The sequence below is a fragment of the Seriola lalandi genome, unplaced genomic scaffold (genome assembly GCF_002814215.2).
Source record: "Seriola lalandi dorsalis isolate HSWRI2012SDOR001 ecotype SW California unplaced genomic scaffold, Sedor1 jcf7180002054917, whole genome shotgun sequence".
NCBI classification, from domain to species: domain Eukaryota; kingdom Metazoa; phylum Chordata; class Actinopteri; order Carangiformes; family Carangidae; genus Seriola; species Seriola lalandi.
In genome coordinates, this window is record NW_019525469.1 from 73,538 (window position 1) to 86,037 (window position 12,500).

Genomic DNA, 12,500 nt, shown 5'->3' on the forward strand with positions numbered 1-12,500 from the left:
AGGAGGGGGGGGGGATGGAGGAGGTGAAAAGGTTAGAAAGACGAGTGTGGGACAGAACGATTTGATGATACTGTGAGTTTGTCAAACAGAAACTGAACAAAGAAATGTTTAACAAGACGCTGCTGTCCAACAGTTGAAGCAGCAGCTGGTACAGGCTCCGCCTCCTCTACCTTTATCCCTTTATCCCTCCTTCTTTCTTTTCTTTTCTTTCTTTCTTTCTTTCTTACTTTCTTTCTTTTTCATCCCTCTTCCTGACATCAACCTTTGTGCAATAAAATGATGATAGAGTGTAACACACTGTAAAAAGTGCTGATCGCTGAGTATGATAAAGCTCAACAACTCATAATTACTTGAAGAAAAAAAACAAAACAAAAAAACACAGAAGTTGAAAAGAAGATACAGAAAACATGAAAAACTAGTCGTACCTGAGAGCAGCTGACCGTTGATGCTCCAGGTGATGTTGGGGGTCGGGATGCCCTCGGCCTGACAGTCCAGTCGCACAGTTTCCCCGGGAGCGTACAGCAGGTTCTGAGGCTCCTTCACCCAGTAAGGAGCCGCTGCAACACAAAACAGGCAACTGTGATGTACTGAAGTCACTGAGGAGCTGTTGATTTAACAGTTAGATTAAAAGGGTTGAACCTAAAAAACATGAAAGCAAAGCAATCATCAAGAATTAAAACTCTTTAAAAATTATTATTATTATTATTATCATTATTATCATCATTATTATTATTATTACTACTATATCATTATTATTATTATTATTATTATTATTATTATTATTATTATTATTATTATTATTATCATTATCATTATTATTACTACTATATCATTATCATTATTATTATTATTATTATCATCATTATTATTATTATTACTACTATATCATTATCATTATTATTATTATTATTATCATTATTATCATCATTATTATTATTATTACTACTATATCATTATTATTATTATTATTATTATTATTATTATTACTATATCATTGTTAAATTAGCTGTGATAATATGATCAATTCAGATTTAATTCATTACTGAAAAATAAGTTCAGCATCAGCAGAGAAAGAACAGTGTGCTCTTTGTTTGATTGTAAAAACACAAGAGATTCTGGATTTAAAGTATTACTCAGATAAAAGTGATGAAGTATTATCAGCAAAATAAAGTTTAAAAAGTAAAAGTACTCATTATGCAGAAATATAATTGAATAAAAAAAAATTGAATAATAAATAGTCGAACAAGGTGACAAAGTACAAGGTAAAATAGTCCACTGTTGGATATCTCAGAATAGCACAGTCAAGTACAATAAAGTTAAGGATATAAAGCTTTACTAATTATGTATCATTAATATACTAAAGTACACAAATAGCTCACTTTAATTGAATTAATCATGAATACATATAGCAGAATACCGATAAGTAACATAAAACACACATATCAGTGACTCACTGATGATAAAATGACACACGTACACCAACATGTCCAGTCCCATCATGTGTGTGTGTTCCTGTGTGTGGAGCAGCCTACCTTCCACAGTGACAGTGAAGGAGTGTGTGATGGAGCCATGGAGGTTGGAGGCTCTACACTCATACTCTCCGTCATCGCTCTGGCTGATGCTGTTGAAGTGAAGCCAGCGGCCGTTGTTTTCCACCAGGCCGCTTGTTTCATCCAGGCTGCCGTCCTTCTTCTTCCATTCCACCTTGGGCGTGGGTCTGCAGACAGACAAGAGGTTAGGACGACAAGAGGAAAGAGAAAAACTGAAAGATGGATGTGACTGTGAGAGAGGATTGATCACAGAGGGAGGAGCGGTGGAAAGAGATTGATGGATCGAGAGCGATATGGAGGAAATTAGAGTTGAATGAACACAGATGATCTTGTTAACGGTGCAATACCCCGTGTCATCGTTATGGAAAAATGTTAATGACACTCCATTTATCGCCATGGAGACGGAACTATCAGGGGGGAAGAAGGATAATTAAAGCGAACACAAAACAGCACTGAAACAGAAGAGATATGAAGTGATTTAATAAAAAGGAATGAAACCTGTGTCTGAGTGTGTGTGTGTGTGTGTGTGTGTGTGTGTGTGTGAGTGCGCATGAAGAACCAGGATCTTCAGTCCTTATTCGGTGTCACACAAAATATCAAACTACTATTTCCAAAGCCAATAATGAAGTGTCAGGCTCAACCTTTGACCCCGACACGTGTGAGTGAAATTATGATCTGTGGTTTAACACGTGTTTTGTCTTCGTGTTGGAGTTCATTGCCCGACTTGCTGTCAAGTTTGAGAGTGTTACCACCTGTCGAGGGGTTCGTTAAGTGCTTGTTATCTGACATTTATGCAAGCGATCTGGTGGGAACACTGTCCTTGGCTGGGTCACTATGACAGGAATGATGTGATTGTTAATGTTGTGAAACGTCCTTTTCAGGAAACGCTGCATAAGAGTGTTTCCAGTGAAAAGGATCCCACTTGGCCTGTTTGTCTGTCTGTTTTTGTGTTTTGTGTCTTACAGAATAAAAGTAATTCTTCCAATGTGTGTATACTGTGTAAACATCTGAAGGCAACAGGACACACATGTTATTAAATCTCTGTTAATTCATCTGATTCACCAAACTGGTTTTAATTTACCAGCTGCCTTTTGTATGGAAGCAATGAAAGGCAAGTGAAAATGCTTTTTGGCAGGGCTTTTCTTTTTTCATCTGTGAAAACAAGATCTGAGGGAAAACTGAAACAACTTTTGATATTTTGTTTTCAACTTATAAAAATAAACCTGGAAAAAAGTCAGTCTGTTTTCACATATGACATTAAAAAAACTCTGAGGAAAAATCCTGGCAAAAGAAAAAAAATCACTTACCTCTCAGGGCCTCTGTACTTTCTATTTGTGGTGTATAAAACCAATACTTAATTTGTTGTCATGTGTCACTGTGATTGGCTCAGCTGTTTCACAGTGATGATGCAACTGGCTGAGAGTGTATCTACTGATCACCACACCCTCTGATCTATGTTCACCTTCACCTTTCGCTTTAGGTGAAAAGGGCTGAGTTTGGTTCATGCATGTGCAGCAGCACACAGTCCAGGCACACACTCACTGCAGAACCAGGACACACACACACACACACACACACACACACACACACACACACACACACACACACACACACACACAGGGTGTCATACAACCTGTTGTCAGACTTCTGAAGTGAAATTTCACATCGTCATTCCTTCAACAGGTCACATGTTACTGCTCGAAATAAAAGATGGTGAATGAATGAGTTTGTGTGAAGGTGATAGGGTGCATATCAGACAACTTGCACATACACACACACACACACACTGAAATGGCCGCACACACACTTCTATGGAAATGCAAAGTGAGATCCTTACAGGCCTTTGGGGATGCACTCTAGGGTGATGCTACGACCCCTGAGGGTGTTCACTGTGCTGTGGGTGCCAATGGGGAGAAAGAGATGGGGTTTTCTACCATTAGCAACGTCATTACCTGGAGAGAGAGAGAGAGAGAGAGAGAGAGAGAGAGAGAGAGAGAGAGAGAGAGAGCATTGATTTGGAGGTTTGATTAAAAGTCAGGACATCTCGGCTTCCATTGCTTTGATTTTGACAATCAAGATAAAAAAACCCTCTTTTTTTTCAGCCCCCTAACTTTATGGGAGTGCAGTACTAAATCATCAGTGTACGTCCTATTTGTGCTCTGTGATGTAGGCTGTAAAAATGCTGAGCAGGTCCCGACAGGGAGATTTGGACTGTAACACTCTGCTCTGACACCATCAGCAAAACACCACATGAGGAATATCTTTTGGGAGAATGCTGTACAAGAAGAACTGAAGCTGCTCTGGAAGCTTAATTTGGGTTTTTCATTACTTCTGTAATCTTTATGCAATATTGACAAAACAAATAATTTGCTGTGGTTCCTCATGGTTCTGTCCGTTAAGACTTAAATAAACCCAGCGCTTCTTGTGGGGGTTTATGGGTTTGCAGTGTGTTTGTGTGTGTACTCACTGGGTATGACAGTGAGGGTAACGGCAGTCTCGGGGAGGATGGTCCTGGCTGCTGAATACTGGGCGTTGCAGATGTAGTCGTCCCTGCTGTCGCTCCTCAGAAGATTAGAAAAGTACAAGTTCCCGTCCAGGCCGACCATCACTCTGTCACTCTGCTTGATGTGCACCATCCCTGAGACAAACAAGACACACACACACACACACACACACACACACACACACACACACACACACACACACAGCCAATTGAAAACAAGGATGTGATATATTCTTTCCTCTTTGATGTACTGTAACATGTTGTGTGCAGCTATGGTACAGAAACGCTGTTAGTTTCCTAAACATGTACCAGTAAAGCAAAAAGCTTTTTTTTCTCTTCAGATTGAGGGGAACACTCTTGAGAGCACTTCAGTCGTGGCTTTCAAGTCTGACTTTAACAAAATTGACAACTTAAAAGGTACTATTTCATCAGGATGAGACAGGCGGGCAGAGAGAGAGAGAGAGAGAGAGAGGGAGAGGGAGGGAGAAAAGGACATATAAAAAATGAAAAAAAATATAAAGAGTCATCAGCTTAACAGTGATGCATTCATTAGTTTGAGTGGAAATGGTCTGCAATGCAGCAGTGCGATGCAAATCCTTCCAACGGGGCGGAGATTTTAGAGACAGACAGATACAGATAAAATGTCTGACCGTCCCTGTAGCTACACTGGTCCACCAAATAATTTTCTATTTCTCTTTCTCATTAAACATCCGATGACAGTGAAAACTGCAAGAAAAAGAACATAAAAGTTCAAAACACACGTCTCTGCGTTGTTTTAAAGTCTCTTAAGTGTCTCTATAAGCAGCTCTATAACATGTTAAGCTGGTGTCCATCACATATCAAGCCAAACCATGTTGACACAACAGAAATCAAATCAGATGAAAATACGGAAAAGGTCACACATTGTCCGTATAAAGCACACCGACAGCATTATACACAAATATAACAAATCAAATACAACGGGCGTGTGCGTCATTTTTGGAGCCGCACATCCCTCCTCTGCATTCATGCACAATGCCACGGTCATACCATTCGCTTCTGGTCATGTGACTCGTTTCTCTCCAAAATAAAACAAAGCCTCACATCAACGGCATTTAATTTCCATCCAAAAATGATTTCAAAACTGATATATTTTAGACAAACCTTTTATCAATGTGACCCTTTTTTAACATCTTATTTATTGCATTTTTAATCCCTTCTTAATGACTGTATGGACTTCAATTATCATGAAATTACCATGAAACCACATGAAACCAGTTACAATAGCAGCTAATAAACTGGACAGATGGCACGAAGCCGAGATGAAAGACAGACTCACTCTTGTCCATCCAGTGGATGTGCGGAGGAGTGGAGCTTTCTGGAGGGTTGCAGGACAGGACGATGCTCTCTCCCTCGTACGCTCGCTTACGTACTTTCTGCTGTTTTTGAAGAACCGGTTGAGCTAAAAAAAAAAAACACAAAAGCAAATTGTTCGTTAAGAACTTCAGCTCACATCACACATCATCAATGCATCAGGACATCTTACACGTTGAACTGACTCTCACTGTGACTTTATCTGATGAGCTCCCTGTTGATTCACTAAAGAAGGACAAGAAAAATCACCCTGTGCCCTTTTAACACATCAGTGGTTGCTTTTTTTCTCCCTGTTGTTTTTACAGTCTCGGTCTCAGGAACAGTTTAGTTCAGGAAGCAGTGATGATGCAGTAAGATGCTGCAGGGAACCTGCAATGAGTCAGTGCTTACAGTTCTATTTCAGCTAACATCAAGCCAGCTTTCTGAATACAGGTTGATTTCATACTGGATACTGTACGCAGCATTTACTGCTTCACAGTTGCCGTAACACTATTGATCAAAGGAAATAGCAGGGATGTTAATGGCAGAGGGGAGGGGAGGGTTTCACAAACAATGCTGGGATTATTCATAATCACAGGGGCAGTGAAATGAGAGATGCATTACATGTAGAAGTCCCAGTCTATTCTACATCATAATGTGATTCGTCTCACCTTTTCACGTCCTGAGGTTTACTCTGCATTAATTGATTTTTCTATATAGCAAACAAGGATACAGTTTCCTGTTTACAAATCCAGTAGACAGAGTAACATTATCATTCCTTTGGAGCGATGTTGTGTCCACCTGATGAGTATTCCCTCTCTTTTAGCTCTGTGTTTGGTCTCCACCAGCTCCTGAGGGAAATATCTGGCTATTTAGCTGCTAAATGCTCCACTGTGTTCACCAGCTGCTCGCTGACTTTGTCTGTCTGCTGTTTGCTGCTGAACAGACAGAGAGCTGTGGGTTTATTGGAGCAGTTGTGCTGTACACAGCTGCAAGAATATAATGTGTTCACAGGTGGGAAGCCAGTGAGGGATCACATCATTGCTGCTGCAAAACCTTCTTCTTCTATTTTTAATAAATAACATTTAGCACAGAAAAAAAGTGATTTGAAACTTGTATTGAAATTTGTATTAATGTATCTTGCTTTGCTAGACCTGATACTTTATGACAAATAATGTTTATTTACATGTGTAATGTTTATTTTTGTCTTTTTCTGACAACATTAACTTTAGAAATAGATTCAATCATTTTTATTCAAACAGAAACTGTAAAAAATGACAGAGAGAACAGTAGGATGTTTGTGCAGCTGATACTACGCTACTGTCCTGTACTTTGTCTATCTCTCTGCTCTAACTGCTGTGTATCTGTTACAGTCTGTGCACCCTCCCGATTGGGTGACGTCACCGCTCTGTCTCCAGGAAATGGTTGCCACGGTAACAAGAGATGAGAGAGCAGAACAGGTGGCCCCAGTCAACCTCACTGAGTCACTGGAGTGTTTATGTGTGTGTAGGAGAGAGAAGAAGAGCTAGACAGAGAGGGAAGTGTGTGTGTGTGTGTGTCTTACTGTACATCTTTCATAACATTTCATTTATCTATGAATCAACATGTGTTATACAGTAGTGTGTGTGTGTGTGTGTGTGTGTGTGTGTGTGACTCACGCTCCACGATGACGTGTACGGTTTGTGTCATGGCAGTCCCGAGGTTGTTGGAAGCGTAGCAGCGGTAGAAGCCTTCGTAAGTGTCGAGGGGCTCGTCGTCTTCAGCTTGCAATGTCCCAGATCCTTTACGCTCGAAGCCAAACTCCTTACCGTCCTTTATCCACCGGAAACTAGAGACAGGAAAGGGAAAGTTTTTCACCACATCAACAGCATTTAAAAGACAATTTGACTACGAGTGTGAGGATCTAAATATTAGGTATTTAGATCTTGTGGTCAATGACAATACAAGGGATTAAAAGTTTTTATTTTAACAACAGATTAAGACAGTAAATTCGTTTTTATGGCAACAACAAAATAACTTAAATGTATTTTTCATCAAAAGTTATTCAAAGAGGAGGAAATATTGCATTTGTTTTATTTTCGGTGGCGGATTAATCCACATCCTCTTTTTCACTTGTGCTGTAACAAAGCTGCACCCATTTTTCTCAACCGCTGAACTACTGTATGCCTACACACAGATGCAGACATGACAACCTCACACAACCCCACGTCAAATAACCCAAACTATCCCTTTAAAGTTTATACAATGTTCCTGATTATTGGTAGTATTTTTTGCTGTTGTCTTTGTGGAAAAGCTTAAAGGATATGACGTCTTAGTCTCTTTTTGTCAACAAATCCTGTGAAGTTTTGTGTTTCCAAAGCCTTATATTTTATTCCTCTGTGCCATAGAGCTTAATTGTTGTCCCAAAACTGTAAAAAACACATCAGCGAGCCACTCTATTGGGTATTCTTTCATCATCATGAACACACATACTGCAATACTCACTAAAGCACCAAATGTGGATTAATCCGCTGCTGAAAATAGTCCTCAACAGATGCACTTGTAACCAGAGATTTTAGGAAATTACTGAGCCTCTTTTGTGTGTTTTTTTTTAAACAAAACTATTTGTGAGGTGTTTAAATTTATGTCTTATTATTATGTTCTCAGTAGGAATCCATGGGCTGCGGAGAGATGGACTAAGACATTGTTGGTTTAAGTCTTGTCCTCAGATTTGTGGACACAAAAATATACATCACCAGCCTTATCCTCCAAAACAGAAAAAGTGAAGTTTAAGAGAGAGAGAGAGGAAGGAGGTAAGAGAGAGAGCAGGAGGGAGGAGTGGGAGGAAAAGAAAAAAGACAAGAGATATGGAAAGGAAGAGAGATTATTTTGTTATTGCTGTGATTTCATTAGAGGTACATTTATATCCATGCCAACAGAAAGGCCTGAGGGAGAAAATGGACAAACAGCCAGACACATGCATATGTCTTGTTTGTCCATTATATTTGTACAAACACACACACAGACACACCCACACGCACACACACACGCACACACACACACACACACACACACACACACACACACACACACACACACACACACACACACACACACACACACGCTGGGTAAATGAAACCCAGGTCTCGCTGTTGTACGTACATGGGTGTTGGGTTACCAGTGGCCTCACAGGGCAGATTAATGTCCTCTTGAGAAAAGGCTGTGTACGATGTCGGCATCTCCGTCAGCACTGGAGGCTGTGACACTGAACACACACACACACACACACAGTAATGAAATACTCTGGGATGTACAACTGATCGTACAGTAATTACCACTGAGTACAGCCAAGCAAATACACGTCCAGGCATTCTTCTTTATCGGGAGACCAGACCTCCATTGATCTACATCAATGTTTCCCAACCTGATTGTCTGACGTGGCCCACGGCCCTGTCAGATGAACTCCAATAACCCTTCATCAACGCCACCCACGTGTTCCAAATGTGTTCATTTCAACTGATTTCAAACTGACGTCAAACAATATTTTTAGTTTATTTTTTAGAGATTTACTTTTAACTAGTTATCTATTCCAACCATTTACTTTGAACTAACTATAAACCGATTATCCTTTACTCTTACCAAACTAGTTAACTAGTGTTAATCTCATCACTCATTCAGTCTCTCTTTATTTCAGTGCTTTAGACATAAGCACGGTCTGTACAGTATTAGTACTGTTAACGTTACTGTATGAAATGAGAATACCTACCATTTGTTTTTGCTAGTTTTCTCCATCTCATTAAAGCTGCTGGGCTAAATACAAAGTTTGCAAAAGGACTAAATGATTCATATCAAATTTCTAGTTTGATCATTACAGTAAAACCTGCATAGTAAATCAACAGCATGTAATGGATTGTAACCACATCCTGCTCTAAGTGCCTGGCTAAGGGACTTGGAAATGAGTGAGCTTGTTGAAAGTGTGATAGAAATGAAGAAAACCACAGTTAACCTGCAGTCTGTGACGAACACAGTCAGTCAGATCTGCACACAGAACAGTGCAGAAAAAAAAAGAAAAAGAAAAACAAAAGGGTTTATGATTTTATTGTTTCCTTGTGGTAACATTGTGACTCCGATTGAGACATTTTAGAGTATTCAATTTTTGCTGAGAGGTAGATGAGAAGATCGATACCAATCTCATACTCTACGCTAAATATTAGCTTAGCTGAATGAGTGGATGCAGAGGGAAACAGCTTGCTAAATTTGTGGGGGGGCTCATAACTACATACCCCTCCCTCTGCAGAGGAATTATTTGCTGTGAGACTCTATTTCTCCAAAATCCACCCATCTGACACATGAAATCAAGACAAGTATTGGTGAATGGGGATTCACTGTGTGACTGTGAGGCTGCAGGGACAGATGATGGAGGACGAACAGTCAGCAGCGAAGCAGCAACAGTACAACAGACTGGACTGACGGCCTCCATCATCTGTATGACAGGTGTGTGGGAATGAAGTGTCTGTGATGTTAGCAATCAAGAGAGAGCCATCACACACAAGTTCACACACACACACACACACACACACAAAAACTTCTTCATTGTCACAACAAGGAGAGTCACTTACTGTTATGCACTTTATCTGTTTGTCCATGCGAAAGCAGTGGAAGGAGAGCAGAAAAGAAAACACTTAGACAAGGGCAAGTTTAAAATGCTGTAGAGTCACACTGAGCTGATAAAATAGATGCTGATGTTGATGGCAGATTAAAGAGAATATTTATTGACTTTCCTTGATTCTAAATAACGTTGACATTATAATGACTCGTCTAAAGGATCTGCCTTCCTCTCAGTTTTCTGACTCAGACTCGCTGGCGTCCCGGATCAATTTACATAATGCCCCTCTTTTTTCTCCTTTGCATCTCCCTCTCCAGCCATCTGTCCCTTCATTTTTCTTTCTCCTCTCCTCTCCGCTCATCTCTTCACCTTCCCTGTCTTCCTTCATCCATCTATTAACCCTCTCATGTACATCCTCCGTCCATTCCCTCACTTCTTCTCGTTTTCCTCTACATCTTCCTCTCCCTGCCCCGCCCAGAGGAGAAGGTCGTCGGCTGAAGGTCGAACTGAACCTGACTCCTCCTCTCATCCCCTCTTCCTCTCCTCTGGGACCATCCTGGCTAAGTCTGCTGACCTTTGAACTTGCTCTGGGGCCAGAGATCATTCTAACCTGATTGTGTGGATAAGTGTATTTATGTTTGTGCTTAGGTGAACCTGTTTAAATGTTAAGTTTGTTAAGACCACATTTTCAGGACCATTTCAAACAAAGACCAGAGCAAACACAGATAATTGCAGATAAATGAACAAGATGAGGAAGAAGGAAAACTTCACTGACAATAACAATTATTTCCTGTTTTGTTTCATTTCAGCAGTATTTGCTCGAAACAAAAAACATCATGATGTTTAGCTTACTTCTATTTTTGTAAAACATACCTTGTGATAATGCATGTGTACTTTCATACTGCACTACAAGTTTAACCTGATGCTGAAAACCGTGAATGGAAAAATTGAAATACTGCAGTATACTCTGCAGATGGTTTAAAGTACTGGTATGACCTTGTAGTTCATTTCCAAACCTAACGGCCTGGGCAAATATTTGTCGGAACGATAACCATGGCAACCATTCACTAGGATCATTGGTGTCCATGAACTCCTTTGATAGTTTTGACCATTTGCTAAACCCCTTCCCTGAACCGTGTTTGTTTAATCATAGCTTAGCAACACATTTCTCAGTGCTTTCAAAAGCCAAGGAGAATATCATTAGCCAACTACATTATTATCGGGGACTACAGGTTTATCTTAGAAAAATCCTCTTCTCAGGAAGCACTGTGCAGGGGGCAAAGATGCAACTAAATCAGAGTTTAAGCTAAAGTCCTGCTTTTAATATCGCTTAGGAAAGTTCACACTGTAGCAACCCCCAACAAAACCGAGTTAACTACATTTGCCAAACACATTGGTTCATCGTCATCGTCATATAGGCCTATGGTGTTGAAAAATCGAAACAATATGCAAACTCATTATTTTAGCATTATATTCGGTATGAAGGTTGCAGTGAGTTTTCATTTTGAAGCGAATCAGCTGGAAGAAGTTCCATAGTGACAGTTTTAGCCAACTGCTTAAAAATGTATATGAATTTCAACGGTAAATGTTGCCGTCCGAGGGGAAAGCTAGACGGGCACAGCAATAGTAACTCAAGGCCATACTGCGTCTTTATGGTTGTAACTCTCGACCCGAGACCACAGTGTGAATGTTTGAACATGTGTGGAGCTGCCAAGTGAGACAAGCTGGTTCAGACGCCCCTGGATCCAGAGGTGAAAGTCCTGTGTATTTTCTCAGAGACAGTGTTTACATGACTGACAGCTGGGACACTTAAAGGCTTGGATCAATGCAAAACTCTCCTGGCCGAATTAACAGTGCAGGAGATTAACAACTGTGTTGCGTGATAAAAAAAGGTTGTGGCAGATGAAAGCTAAAAGTTTTACGGTTGAGAAAATTGATTTTACAATCAGCAGCTTTAATTAAATCAAAGCCAAATTTCATTGAATTTAGCAGCTATGTGCTGTGTTTTGATTTGCAAATTCTACAACAAAGGTCTTGAGGTCACTACTGCTCCTACTCTCACCTCTGACCGACCTTGTCGCCATAGTAACAGCTCCCAATGCTCATGGGTATTTAGCATTTAGAATCATCTGCCAAACTGACGGAGGAGACACATTTCTCAAAAGTGAAGCTGAAGTAATTAAAACTAGTGCGAGCGCGCCCAGTCTTTACATGTTAACTGATGTATTAAGGAAATCGTTTAAATAGAAAATCTGGAACATGTCAGGATCTGTATTCATTTTATTGGCATTTCCTGTTTTATTTTGAAGTCTTGGTTCTGTTGTGTTGCTGTTTGTTTTACTTCCTGGTTTTTCCCTCCTGTTTTGATTGCTGTCTCCGGCCTAATGTCTTTCACCTGTGTCTTGTTTCCTGTGTATTTAAACCCCGCCTCATTTCTCATGTCTTTGCCAGATTGTCTTTGTTACCCTAGTGTTCAAGCTCTCTCGTGTTTAAGTCCTGTTTGATTCCCTGTGTATGATCTGTTTTTGGT

General features: G+C 40.1%; 1 protein-coding gene across 1 annotated transcript in view; it reads right to left on the reverse strand.

Annotated features, from left to right (window-relative positions):
• The window catches only part of LOC111673374 (neural cell adhesion molecule L1.1-like), a 52,573-nt gene that overhangs the window by 19,107 nt on the left and 20,966 nt on the right, over nucleotides 1-12,500 (reverse strand). The window contains exons 3-10 of the mRNA XM_087169831.1: nucleotides 9,984-9,998; nucleotides 8,527-8,629; nucleotides 7,044-7,213; nucleotides 5,372-5,494; nucleotides 4,018-4,188; nucleotides 3,388-3,502; nucleotides 1,533-1,717; nucleotides 426-557 (exon numbers count right to left, since the gene is read on the reverse strand). Of these exons, the coding sequence (XP_087025957.1) occupies nucleotides 426-557; nucleotides 1,533-1,717; nucleotides 3,388-3,502; nucleotides 4,018-4,188; nucleotides 5,372-5,494; nucleotides 7,044-7,213; nucleotides 8,527-8,629; nucleotides 9,984-9,998 (1,014 nt within the window). The remainder of the gene's footprint in view (nucleotides 1-425; nucleotides 558-1,532; nucleotides 1,718-3,387; nucleotides 3,503-4,017; nucleotides 4,189-5,371; nucleotides 5,495-7,043; nucleotides 7,214-8,526; nucleotides 8,630-9,983; nucleotides 9,999-12,500) is intronic.